Source organism: Trachypithecus francoisi, unplaced genomic scaffold (genome assembly GCF_009764315.1).
Source record: "Trachypithecus francoisi isolate TF-2019V2 unplaced genomic scaffold, Tfra_2.0 Lachesis_group2, whole genome shotgun sequence".
Lineage (NCBI taxonomy): Eukaryota > Metazoa > Chordata > Mammalia > Primates > Cercopithecidae > Trachypithecus > Trachypithecus francoisi.
Window position 1 is genome coordinate 7,279,392 of NW_022681465.1, and position 13,783 is coordinate 7,293,174.

Genomic DNA, 13,783 nt, shown 5'->3' on the forward strand with positions numbered 1-13,783 from the left:
CATGGCCGGGTGAGGAAGGAGAAAGAACTGTGGGCCTATCAGGCATTCCACCACATCTTCTACGTTAGGAAACTGAGGACAGTGCAAGGAGGAGACCGTTGTGTTTTCGTCCTCGTGTTGGCCAAGAGAACCCCCTCCAAAAGAAGTCTTTCACAATCTGAATAGGTACTGGGGGACACAGGAGTACTGCGTGGGAACAGTGCACTGTTATTCCAGGCCCAAGGAATGGTGTTTGCTTTAACTATGAAGATGGAGATGAGAGCCCACATTCAGTCATAAGGCAGTTGTTTGTTAATTATTGGCAGAAAGTTTGCAGACTTTAACTAAACAAATTAGGCTTTCAGAGAGATCCTGAAGTTGTAATGTTTGTGTGAGGGAAAAAAAGAAGGTACAGAAAATAAATAGACAAGCTTGGAAATAAGGCTTCACTCTGGGAAACTTCAGAGATCTTGAGAGCAGGGTCCTTGTGTTACCAATAATAGCTAAGAAAATGCCTGTATATTGTAGAGTTAAAATCGGTCCTGGTGAATAAATAAATGCATGCCTGGTGAATGGAGAGGGAAGATGACATATATGGTACATGGATATTCACAGCAAAAGAAGGAATCAGGATTAGGAGAAGAGGAGGAGAAATGGGGCCGGAATCCACAGCCACCGTCCTTCTGCCCAGCGTAGAGACTGAGGGTTCAGAACAGATAGAGAGCTGGAGAAGACAGTCAGCTGTCTGCATTCCCTCAGGACACCGATTTTTTTTAGTGTTATATCCTACTATTCTTTTTCTCAAGCTTTTAAAAATGTATGACATACCTCCTACCTATTTTAAAGTTTAAAAAGCACAGTGAAAGTTATTGTTTTACCTCTGATTCCATCATCAATCTCTAACTCTGAATAACATTTTCAGAAGAAGAATGAAAGCTACCTAGTGATTCGTGATGTGATCATTACTCTTTTGAAGCCCTGGCTTTCCATCAAAGAACATAATATGTATTCTTTTGCTTAATAATATAACATTTAAAGAAATATTTTCACATTCTATAGAGTTGATATTCTAAGCCTAAGCTAACTGTGTGGGAAAGATAGAATCTTTTTTACAATCTAGTCATCAACATGTTCCTGATCATAAAAGATTTTATTGAATAGTATAAAGTGAATTTCCAAGAATTTCCAATGATGCTTTTCACAGTCAGAAAGATGGCATTCTACTTAAAATGGTCAGGTATTGAATAAGAGTTATTATTTGGTGACGCAAACGGACAGTTCGGTTACCTTTTCTGAAACAAGAGCTCTCCATCAGTAAAACAGAAGCAGCAGAATGGGGTAATGATGCCACAGAGAAGGTCTGAAAAAGACCCGAGTCTCATGTCCTCTGTAATTATTGGTGTGGTCCTTTTTAAGTAGAAATGAAATTTAAAGGAATATACTTTCAATGGTTTTAATTTTAAAATCAGCTTGGTTTGGAGGTGTCAAGAAATAGAAACGAATAACCAAGTTAAAAGATGCATAATCATTCTTCCTAGTTCACTAATTCATTGATTTAGTCAATATTTATTTAGCACCAGACCTTGAGTAGAACTGCATGGCAGAGCTGAATGCATGATCCTTGTCCTATGTATCTGGTTGGAATATTGGAAACTCCCCTGCAGTGGCTGTCACTATAGCAAGAGTAACTCTGATCACGGGACTCGCTGACAACCCTTTGGAGCGGTGTGGGTCACAGGCACAGCACCTGGGAAGCAGGGTTACCATAGAGTCTGATTCCGTCAATTTAGGGTGGGGTCCAAGAGAGTGTATTCCTAACAAGCTCCCAGGCATGACTAGGCTAGGGCCCAAGCACCATACTTGGTGTTAACAAAGATCTTGAGCTCCACAAAATCAAATAGGATGCAGGGTCATTGTTGTTCCAGGAAATCATGGGAAGTGTTGAGGATGCTGGTACCTCCCACTCTCTCAGTGAACTGGGAGAAAAGGGCAGACGGTGCATCTGTCCAGCTAAAAGTCATGACACCCAGGTTAACACATGTACAGAACATACGGTGGATGCAAAGGAGTTTATTTAATTTTCATTACTTGTTCTAAGGTGGTTTTACTTACTTATAGTGTGCGTGGATCTTTTAGTGAAGAATATGATATGAAGAGTTATGATACTGTTACTGAAGAGAGGTTAAGATGAGCAGGGATAAAGACTGTCATTGAGGTGCTGCCTGGGGCACTAGGGAATTAACACATGTGTGCAGCACCCGACACATGCCCTGGACTTCCACGTCGCTGAGAACCCGCCTCTGCTTAGTCAGCCTCCTTGGGGCTTCCCTGCTCATAACTGTCAAGTATTACTACACTTGAGGTGTTTCCTTCCTTCTTTCAGCAAATCTGCGTTGAGGTTTTTTAGGTGCTGTGTAGAATTTGCAGATGCAGGGGTACATCCCAACAGTGTCCTTGTCCCCATAGAGCCTGCATATGTATGGGGGAAGACAGAAGATACAAAATTTCAAAAATATTAAAAAATTAAAAATGTAGAAATAAACATTCTAATTGCAATAATGATGTAAAGAATGTAGGGGCCGGGCGTGGTGGCTCACGCCTGTAATCCCTGCACTTTGGGAGGCTGAGACAGGCAGATCACGAGGTCAGGAGATCGAGACCATCCTGGCCAACATGGTGAAACCCCATCTCTACTAAAAATACAAAAAATTAGCTGGGTGTGGTGGTGCGCACCTGTAGTCCCAGCTACTCAGGAGGCTGAGGCAGGAGAATTGTTTTAACCCGGGAGGCAGAGGCTGCAGTGAGCTGAGATCACAGCACTGCACTCCAGCCTGGGCGACAGAGTAAGACTCTGTCTCAAAAAAAAAAAAAAAAAAAACTGTAGTGTGATTAGCAAGAAAGAAAATGAAAGGTTTTTTCAGATAGGGAGATCAGGGGATTCTCTCTGGGGAGGTGACAATTGAGTGGTAAGGCTTGAATGACAGGAAACAGCCAGCCAAGGAAAGATTTGGGGAAGGACTTTGGGGCAGAAAAAAAACCATTGCAAAGGCCTTGTGGTTCCTCAGGGCCCATCAGGAAGGCCGGTGTGGAGGGAGTATGAACATGGCGGTGATGGGAGTTGATAGCTTGCGAGACTGGAGATAGCACCAGGACTAGATCATGAGAGACCCTTATTGGCATTATAAGGACTTTAAATTTATTCTAAGTGTTACAGAAAATCATTGGAGGGGCCAGGCGCTGTGGCTCACACCTGTAATCCCAGCACTTTGGGAGGCTGAGGTGGGTGGATTACTTGAGGCCAGGAGTTCAAGACCAGTCTGGTGAAACTCTGTCTCTACTAAACATACAAACAGTAGCTGGGCGTGGTGGTGCACACCTGTAATCCCAGCTATTTGGGAAGCTAAGGCAGGAGAATTGTTTGAACCTGGAAGATGGAGGTTGCAGTGAACCAAGATCATGTCACTGCACTCCAGCCTGGGTGACAGAGCATGACTCCATCAGAAAAGAAAAGAAAAGAAAACCATCAGAAGGCTATAAACAGAGGAGGATTACTGTTACCAGATTTAACTTTTTAAAATATTGCTTTGACTTCTGTGCGTAAAATTCATTCTAGGGGACACTGGTGTAAGAAAGGCCATTTGGATGCTGTTGCAGGAATCCAGGGATGATCATGTGATTTGGATGATGTTGTAACCACAGGCAGGAGGGAGTAGATGGGCTCTGGATGTTTTTGTAGGGATGGAAAGAATGAGGAAGAGAAAACTATTAAGAACACTTCCTAGGTTTGGGGACTAGGGGTTTCATTAAATGAGATGGGAGAGAGTACACGAAGGACAGAGATTCATTGGAGTTGGGGCATAAAATATCCCTTGTGAAAACTGCATCCACATACTCCATGCCTGTTTTGATAATCTAGAGTCTCTGTGTCATGTCTTCCTGTAAATAATATTAACAACAATTTGGTCATAAAGTCTGTGTAATCCACTATAGTATATGAATGTGGGAATTAGGAGTTAGACCTTAGAGCTGAGCCAGTGGACAGTTTAGCATTAGACATTGGGATGAATGAGGTTCCCCTAATTAAACAGAAGATGCCTTTACACAGTTTGTGATGTTTGTATAAAAAATATGGTTGTGACTCAGAGTAATCCTTGTGTGAAGTATTATCAAGGAACAAGATAAGAAAATAATCATCTAGGTGAAAATGTATTTATTATTTTGCAGATTTGGTTATCGAAAATGTTAAAGTACATTTCTACTATACAGCTTTCTACTTATGTTTCCAGAAAATTTAAACCATGTTCCTAATTAGTAAATGGTATCAAAGTCATCAATTCTTTGAGATATAGATGACATCCAATGAGAAAACATTACTTTGAGCTTAGAGTTTGTCATGTGCATCCGTGTGAAGAGACCACCAAGCAGGCTTTGTGTGAGTAATAAAGCTTTTTAATCACCTGGGTGCAGGCGGGCTGAGTCCGAAAAGAGAGTCAGCGAAGGGAGATAAGGGTGGGGCTGTTTTATAGGATTTGGGTAGGTAAAGGAAAATTACAGTCAAAGGGGGTTTTCTCTGGCGGGCAGGAGTGGGGGTCACAAGGTACTCAGTCGGGGAGTTTTTGAGCCAGGATGAGCCCGGAAAAGGACTTTCACAAGGTAATGTCATCACTTAGGGCAAGGACCGGCCATTATCACTTCTTTTGTGGTGGAAGGTCATCAGTTAATGTGGGGCAGGGCATTTTCACTTATTTTGTGATTCTTCAGTTACTTCAGGCCATCTGGGCATATACATGCAAGTCAAGTCACAGGGGATGTGATGGCTTGGCTTGGGCTCAGAGGCCTGATGGAACTTACCATTAAGAATGCTCAATTAGATTAATGTATTTAAAAATTCTAAATTTCCTCAGACAATATTTACTAAATTTTGGCATTTCTGGTTGTATTCTGCAACAACAATTAGATACAATGTTTAAGAACTATACCCCAGTACTATTGTTGGAAAGTATAATTCCTCTGGTTTTTGGTAAAATCTGTGTCTTTAAAAATTAAGTTACTACTGTAAATACTATGGTATTTCTAATTTCTTAGATTTTTTGGAGAGAAAAATGATTTTAATTGCTCTGCCTTTGGTTATAAAATACATTATGTTCACTGAGATGTTATTTCCTTTAATTTACTAGCCTAACAAAAATAGGAAATAGTTCTCTGATGGTGTGTTCTCCACAGAACCACTGTGCTTTCTTTCTGTACCTAATCTTGATTAGCTTGCTGATGATTCTGCTTGTTTATACATTCCAGGGGAGAATGTAACAAATGGCAACACTCTATTTGTATATTAGAGTTGAGAGCCATTTGAAAGAGAAAACCAGAAGCTTCATCTTTTAATCTCTGATTGGCATGTTTGGGAATATTTTGGCCTGTCATTGCACTCTGAAAGAAAGACTGAGCCACACTGTGAAAGTCCATGGACCTTGAAGCAGAGGCGTGAGATAGAGTGGAACCCTGATAGACCTGATGTGTGTAGAATCAAGTTAGGACCTATCCATGAGCCTGGTCTACCTTTGCTTAAGCTGTACCTCAACTCTTCTCCATTTTCATAGTAATTTTATGTCCAAAAAGTAAAAGTAGAATATTTCTATCAAATTAGTTTGGATTTATAAATTGTAAGTAGCCTTGATATTATAGACACTTGCCTTTCATGTCTGACTCAGGAATGGAACATGGGATGTGAAGTGGGCAGAAAATCCTTGAGATCTAAACCCTGGTTTGATTACAGCATAAACCTGATGTTACGGGTTGGATTATGTTCTCCAAGAAAGATATATTGAACACCTAGCCTGCAGTACTTGTGAATGTGACCTTATTTGAAAATAGGGTCTTTGCAGATGTCATCAGGTTAAGATGAAGTCATGATGGATTTAGGGTCAGTCTCAAATTCAATGACTGGGGTCTTTATAGCAAGAGGGAAATTTGGACAGAGATACAGGGAGAAGAGAACGCTGTGCAGAGGCACAGACACATGGGAGCAAGGCCAGGTAAGATGGCAGCAGAGTGATCAGATGTTGCTCAGGATTGCTGGGAGCCACCAGAATCTGCAATAGATTCTTCCTTAGAGCCTCCGGGGGGAACCAACCCTGCTGATACCTTGATTTAAAATTTTTAGCCTCCCAACTGTGACAGAAACTTTTTTTGTTGTTTAAAGCCACCCACTTTGTGGTAATTTGTTACAGCAGCCTCAAGAAGCTAATGCACTTGACGCATGCTCTGAAGAAGCCATGAAATCATCGAAACAGCTCATCTTCCAAGTCCTATGCTTTCTGCAGCCTGCCTTGGAAGAGATGGATTAAATGGTCCCTTCCACTCCACCCTTGTTTGACTGCACAACTGTGATACTGCCTCTTAAAAAATCCAGCTCAGAATCTCATTAGCACAAGGAGCTCTTCCTGCACACTCACCGAGCGGGGGGTTATGCCCACCCTCCAGAAAGAAGATGAGCTTGAACTTGGTTCCACAAAAGAGCTTTCTTCATGAAAAAGTGATGACAGTGTTCATGTTCTCCTTGCTTAGTGAGTTTTCATTGTATCAAACTCTTCAAAATTGGCCTTCTTTGGAAGATCTTGTGTTTTGGGATAGGCAGGAACAGAAGTGCTGAGTCAAGAGAGTTGAGTGGGGGATTTGCAAGGGGCCACCTTCTCTAGACTGAGAACAGGGGCTGCCCAAGCTGCGGCTGCTCCTGATTCAACCCAGTATCTGCTGTTGCCTGCCACAGGCATCTGACAAGTGTCTGTCCAGTTGAGTGATTCAATGTAATTGATCTACTAAATAGAGAAATGGTAATTTGAAAATTAACATGTCTATAGCTAATGGCGAGTCCAGTTGGAACAAGGAGGATGTTGGAATGTTTTTAGAGAAGCATTTGGTGAGTAGATGCTAATGAGGTGGTTATGGCTTGGTTCATATTAGAATGCATAATAGTCTTTCCTGCAGACAGCAAATATTCGTGAAGCATCTGCCATATGTGAGGTACTGTCCTGGGCATTGGGGTCTTGGCTATGAGTGAATCAACTTCCTGGTTTTGTCACTATGCTTACCCATGTTAGGAGAGAAAATTAACAGATAAATGGGGACTGTAAATGCTCTGAATAAGTAAAGAGAATGAAAAGGACTAGAGGGTGTGGGTGGAGGCAGGGGAGGATTTTCCATTTCGTGCAGGTGGTATGAGGCAAGCTACAGGAGATTTTCATCCAAGGAAGAAACACATGAGACCTGTGCATTCAGAATCGTGAATCTAGTGGTAGAATGCTCTCTGGATTAGAGAAAGAATGGTGTTGGAGCAAGGAGGAACTGAAGGAGCATTGCTGTAGCAGTTAGACAAGGGCACACATCCTGCCAGCAGGGAGAGCATCAGTGGGGAAATACTAGAGTCAAAGATGATGTACCCATTGCCATGGAACATTTTGCAGCTAGTAAAAAGTAAATAATATATTTGTGATTATAGACCTGGAAAGAGGCCCGTGATATATAGTTAGTTGAACAAAATGCAAATTGCAGGGTATTACATATAAAAGCCCCCAATTATTATAAATATGACATCAGTGAGACATCCCATGAGCATGCATGTGTGTTTCTGTAAGCTCGGGATCAGTCAGGACCAGCTGAACTGTGCTTAGGAATTCAGGGCTTAACATCACAAAGGTTTGTCAACCACTCGCGTGAACACAGGTTTGTGTAGATCGGCTGAGAGACTCTGCTGCTCACGTGGGGGCCTAGACTGGGAGAAGCCTCAGCTCCATGTTTCCATGGTTTCCAGGGAGAGACGAGGACATGGCTAACAGTGCATGAGCTTTTCAAGTTTCCACTCGCCTCTCACCTAACTGAAATGACAACAGTGAAATGCAATTACATTACATGACCAGAAAGAAGAAAGCGATGGTTTTTTGTAAAGAGTCCTGATGGTTACCCAAGGCTTGGAGAAAGGCGTGGAATGGACATGAGGGAGGAAGGGTATACACTCTGCTTCCCTTGTTTTGACAGCAGGGCATAGAGGGAAAGAGTATAAAATCGTATTTCCTAACGAACAGAAATGCCAGGAACCAGCTCAGTGAGTTCAGGATGGAGAGAAGCAGACAGACAGGACAACCCACGGGTCTGGAATCCTAAAATGAGAAGACCCTGTTTTTGAGTGTGGGTGTGAGGAGAGAATTTTCAAAGGTGACGTTTAAGGATTTGCACCTGGGTTATTGGAGACAGCGCCATCATGGGCAGACTTGAGTTATCCTGCAAGACAAACAGGTTTAAGAACATAAAGAAGCTCTTGGTTGATTTGAAACTTGTGAAGCTTGAGATGCAAGTGGAAGATATGTAGGAAGATAGGCATGTCTTGCAAAAGGCAGGTGTGGAGCTGGAGTTGAGAGACACACTTGAAACTGTTTTATTGGAATGAGTGCGGACGCCTCAGCTCCTGTGCAAACTTGGGGTTTCTGTGCAGGATCACAGGAATGAGATCTCTGGCTCTGCCCTCTACCCTCTGGACAGAGGTACATCTAAGGGGAATCTCAGCCATGGGAAATGTCCCCATGGTAACATGGAAACCCAAGAGATAGCATTCAACTCTCTGGAGCTTTTTACCCACACATTCTTTACATGTGCCAAATCCATTTTAGTTTTACATATGGCCCTGTTTGAAGTTGCATTGGAAAGCAGGCTTAAAAAAATGAGAACTCTTTGGGATTAATAAGGAGTGAAGAACATTCTCCCTGTGAGACTCGAAGCTGCAGTTGACTTTCTTCCTCACTGTCCCACCTGCCGCACACTCCCCAGGTGCCACAAGCCAAACTCCTGAAATGCTACCACTAAAACCTCTGATTTGATTTCATGCAATTTGCACAATTGACCCTTGAAAATTAATTTTGCCATCTCATGAAGAATACTTAACAGGGGCTCCTGTGTTCAGAAAACTGAAGATCTGTGTTCCATTTGGTTATTGTGGGTAAGCCTTCCACAGACTTCCATTTCAAGGCTCAAAATATTTGCAGAAGTATATTTTAATGGAGATGGTATTAGAATTTTAAAGTTATCCGAAATTAAGCTACTCAAAAGTGATAATTTTAAAGAAATGCTAAAGGTTTTTGCATAGAAGCAAATATGTCATCACAAAAGAGAGGTTCTCTTTTGTAATTGTCAACTCTGGTACCTGAAATTATTCATTTAATACCTGTTATGGGATATAAGATTTTACATAAATGTTATGTGTAGAAAAAACAGTATCTTAATCGAACATACTTTCTGTAAACTGGAAGGGCAATACAGAGATTCCAAAGTAAATTTCATTTGCTCAATAAGCTATAAATACACAACAATTGATTTTCCCATTCCTAAAGAAACTTTTCTGATAGCTCAGTGGTTCTCAGTCAGACTTGCTGGCGATCTGGGAAGGGATCTGCACAGCAAACTTCCAGTGAGTGCTGGTGCTAGCTGTCAGTAGTTTTGGAAGATAATTTTGGGGCTAGAATTCATGCATATTCCTTCCTTGGGAAGATGAAGTGAGGGAGGTGCCCCAGCCTGCCTGTGTAGATAAAGCATCCCTTACTACAAGTCCCTCCAAAGGCATGCCTGATGTGTCTTCCTAGCCAAACTTTGCATTTTTATACATAAACGGTCTAAGACAGTAGTTTTTGCCTTGGTTTCACGTCCCAAATATGGAATGGAACAAGTAGAATGCATATGATGCTAAATAATAATGCTTTACTGAAAAAACCTTCGGAGCCTTTATTTTTAAAGAGGTGAAAGAAAAAATATTTACCAGAAAAAAAATATTGCTATGGCAATGTGTTCCCCCACAATTTTTGGCCTGAGGGCCCTTTTAAATATAGATTGAATGGGAGGAGACGGGGGCATGAAGCAGATGGTTCATGCCCAATCGGGGCTTCCTGATGAGGATTCCGGGTCATTTTTCCCACTCACAGTGGGTTTCTCCTGGCTGTCGTCCCGAGACGGCTGGACTCACAAGAATTAGAGAAGGTGCTTCAGCGTCCACCCGGTCGTCTCCTCACAGTGAGAGCAGGTGCCCTTCTCTCAGGACACAGACTATGAGATGACAGCTGCATGCATGACTGTCTCGTCTGCTGGGCCCTGAGGCCCCTGAGAGCCGGGGTTCTGTCCTGCGCCCTCCACCTTCAGAACCTGGCTGCATTCACAGGCGCTTCACACAGGCTTGCAGAATGAATGCTTCTTCAGGTTGGAGTGCCTTAACAAGCATTCATTCAGCAAGTCTGTTCCAGAAGCGTGGAGTGCCAAATCGAAGAGGGCCTTTTGAGAACCCACGTTTATTTTTAGGCTATGTCTCCTTAATCTTTCCTGTGCTCTTTTGTGTATGACAATTACACAAATACAGCTGATCAGACACCACCCTGGAATAGTGAAGTGGTGGCAGATGGTTCTTTTCAGGTTGTAATACATGGTGCAGATTCCCAGGAGAGAAGAAGCCCGGTGTTCTCCCAGGCTTCCCCCTTTAACTCCGTCGGGAGCCCGGCTCATTGCCCACATTCTTCTCAGGAGCTCACATCCAGACTTGGTACCAGAAGCGCTGGCGTGATTGCACCACATCCTTCCAGCTGTGCAGCGCCTGAGCGTCCCCTTCAGGTGACACAGGTCACACTGTGAAAATGGGGCACACTTTCCTTAGCTTCCCTTCTGCCTGGAGTCAAGAGATGCGTGGGAAGCTGGCCACATGTCCCGTTCCCTATTTCCCTGACCTCGGTCCCTTCCAACTGGATTTTTCACCTTTCATCCTTTTTGATGTTCTTCTGTCTCTGCTCCTTTTATGATAAAAATGATCTTTTTTTTGTTACCTACTAAACCATTTTCTTTTTCATGCCAAACATTTCTTTGAGAGGTTTCATGTTGATTGTTTTGATTGAGCTGAAATTCACACAACATAAATTACCCAATTTAAGGTGACATTCCCAATGTTGTGCAACCAATACCTAATCTAGTTTTAGAGAATTTTTCATCATCCCTGAAGAAAACTGTGCGTGTAGTCAGCAGCTACTCTCCATTCCCCACCCAGTCCCCTTCCCCCAGCTCCTGGCAACCCCCAATCTGCTTTCCATCCCTATGGGTTTACTTATTCTGGATATTTGATGTAAATGGATTCATACACTATGAGGTCTTTTGACCAGATTTTGTTCACTTAGCATGTTTTCGAGGTTCCTCTGTATGGTGGCATGAATTGTCACCTTACCCCATGTTAAGGCTGAATAATTTTCCATTGTGTGGATCTACCACATGTTGTTTATTCATCGTGTGATGAACATTTGTGTTTCCACCTTGAGGTTGCTAGGAAAATGCTGTTATGAAATGGGTGTACATGTATCTGTTTCAGTACCTGTTTTCAATTCTTTTGGAAATATACACAGGAGTAGAACCACTGTGTGTGTTTCACTTCTTGAGGAATTGCCACACTGAGTTCCACGGCAACTGAGCCATCCGCAGACTGTTTTGTTTTGTTTGTTACATACCTGTGCTCTCAGCATCTGCTTTTACTAACTCCCCTTGATGACACCTCTCCCTCCTCCATGGGTCTCCACCCTGTCCCCGCCCATCCCCGATGATGCCTGTCCCTCCTCCATGGGTCTCCCTTTGCAGTTCGGCAGATCACTTCAAGAATCCTCAGTGCATGTTCTAAAGTAAAGATACAGAACCCTGATAGTTTAGAACCAGCTTTGCCTCCATACTCATGGAGTGGTTTGGATACCAAAGTGAAGTCCCAAAATTTTGAAAACAAACTTTTCTCCATCACAACGATTAGTCTGTTATTGTAATCCAGTGAACTTATTTGCATCGACTGCCCTATTTTGTCCATAGATTATTTCTTAAATGAGCATGTCTCATGCTATTCTATGCAGCCTGTAATGGGATGGAAACAGAAGGCTCTTAGAAACTAGAATATTTGGTGACTCTCATTGTTCTTCTTCTCTGCCCATAGGTATCGTTCTTCCTCTTCATCATCTTCGTGGTGTACACCATGCTGCCCTTCAACATGCGAGACGCCATCATTGCGAGTGTCCTCACCTCCTCCTCCCACACCATTGTGCTCAGCGTCTGCCTGTCTGCAACGCCGGGAGGCAAGGAGCACCTGGTCTGGCAGGTGAGTGCACCTCCACATCCTTGGAGAATGACTTTCCACATCCCACCAGGGGTTGAGGCAGGTGCTGCTGGCCCATTCAGGGTGTGTGTAGTGTGGTACCTGCAGCTGTTCTCTTTCTGCCCCTTGAGGCTGACCCCCTACAACACTGAGGAGCCAGCCCCACTCTACTGCCATTGGTGGGATCCACAGTCACTTAGCAATTAGCAACTGCAAAAGTAATGGTAGCAGGAAACTTGAATGTGACAGTTCTATTTTGCGATTGCTGAATGGTGGTATGATTTTGATGATCAAAAGGTGTTCTTATATGTTATAATTCAGCACTCATTTTTATAGTAAAGTAACTTATACGATTAATTTCATAGTTTGTTCCCACCTTCGCTCTACTTTGACATTCAAAACCCTCTTTAAAAATTCTCTTCATTTTAAAATTTTCTATCAGGTCTATGAGCATTAAAAAATACAGTAATTCTTTAACATGCTACAACAATAAATTTTGCCTTACTAATTAATAGCATTTCAAAGAAGCCATTCCATTTAGTTAAAAGCATTTTAAAAGCTGTCTGATTTCTGATGATGTACACCTACAAACATGAGGGTGATTTAGAGCTATTCCTAAGGTTCTCTGTTTTACCTATTAAAAGCACGTTTAATTTGCTCTGTGGGCATCAACTGCAACAAATGCAGCCATGGCATAAAATGCAGTGGGGCTGAGAAAATCGCAGTTGTGACAGCACTGTGCCATTCTAAAGGAACTTTAGGCATAGGTCACCTAAGCCCTGCTGGGTCTGAGAAAGCAGTTTTTCATTCAGTTGATGTGCTATTTCATTTGGAAACTTGAGGTGGAAGTGAAGGCTTACTCTTGGGTCTATAGTAGTCTCTCTCATTTGGAAAGCTTTCTGGGGATCCCTTTTTTCAGTGCTCATCTCCTGCTGCTTATAACATCACATTCATTAAGAGTAGCCAGGAAAACCTGCATTCATTAAGCATCCTTTGTCCACACTGACTGTAGAGGCAGTGGCCTCTAATTTTACACAGTGGGCTAGCGTTTCACCCTGTCTCATTTGGATATGACTAAGAAGTGCCCACTCCCAGGAAGAGGAGGAAGGCCATATGGTTCCTCTCTGCATTGCCTTTGACACATGCTAGGAACCTGCACCACCTGAGACACAGACAGAGGCCAGCCAGTAACCAATCCAATGAGAGAATGAAGGTGGGTGTTTTATGTTTATTTTAATTTTTTTTTTTTTTTCTTGAGACGGTGTCTCGCTGTGTCTCCCAGGCTGGAGTGCAGTGGCGCAATCTTGGCTCACTGAAAGCTCCGCCTCCCGGGTTAACGCCATTCTCCTGCCTCAGCCTCCCCAGCAGCTGGGACTACAGGTGCCTGCCACCACACCCAGCTAATTTTTTGATTTTTTTTTAGTAGAAACGGGGTTTCACCGTGTTAGCCAGGATAGTCTCAATCTCCTGACCTCGTGATCCGCCCACCTCGGCCTCCCAAAGTGCTGGGATTACAGGCGTGAACCACCGCGCCCGGCCAATTTTAAAATATTTAAATGATAAATAAAGGTGGTATGTATTCAAGGTGTGCAGCATTATGACTTGCTCGATGTATGCATTGTGTAATGGTTGTCACATTCAGATTAATGAACACATCTATCA

The 13,783-nt window shown here is 42.8% G+C and overlaps 1 protein-coding gene across 3 annotated transcripts in view; it reads left to right on the forward strand.

Annotated features, from left to right (window-relative positions):
• ADCY2 (adenylate cyclase 2) overlaps positions 1 to 13,783 on the forward strand; it is a 432,701-nt gene that overhangs the window by 112,179 nt on the left and 306,739 nt on the right. For all 3 annotated transcript variants that reach the window (XM_033178771.1, XM_033178769.1, XM_033178770.1), the window contains exon 3: positions 11,963 to 12,124. In XM_033178771.1, the coding sequence (XP_033034662.1) occupies positions 11,963 to 12,124 (162 nt within the window). The remainder of the gene's footprint in view (positions 1 to 11,962; positions 12,125 to 13,783) is intronic.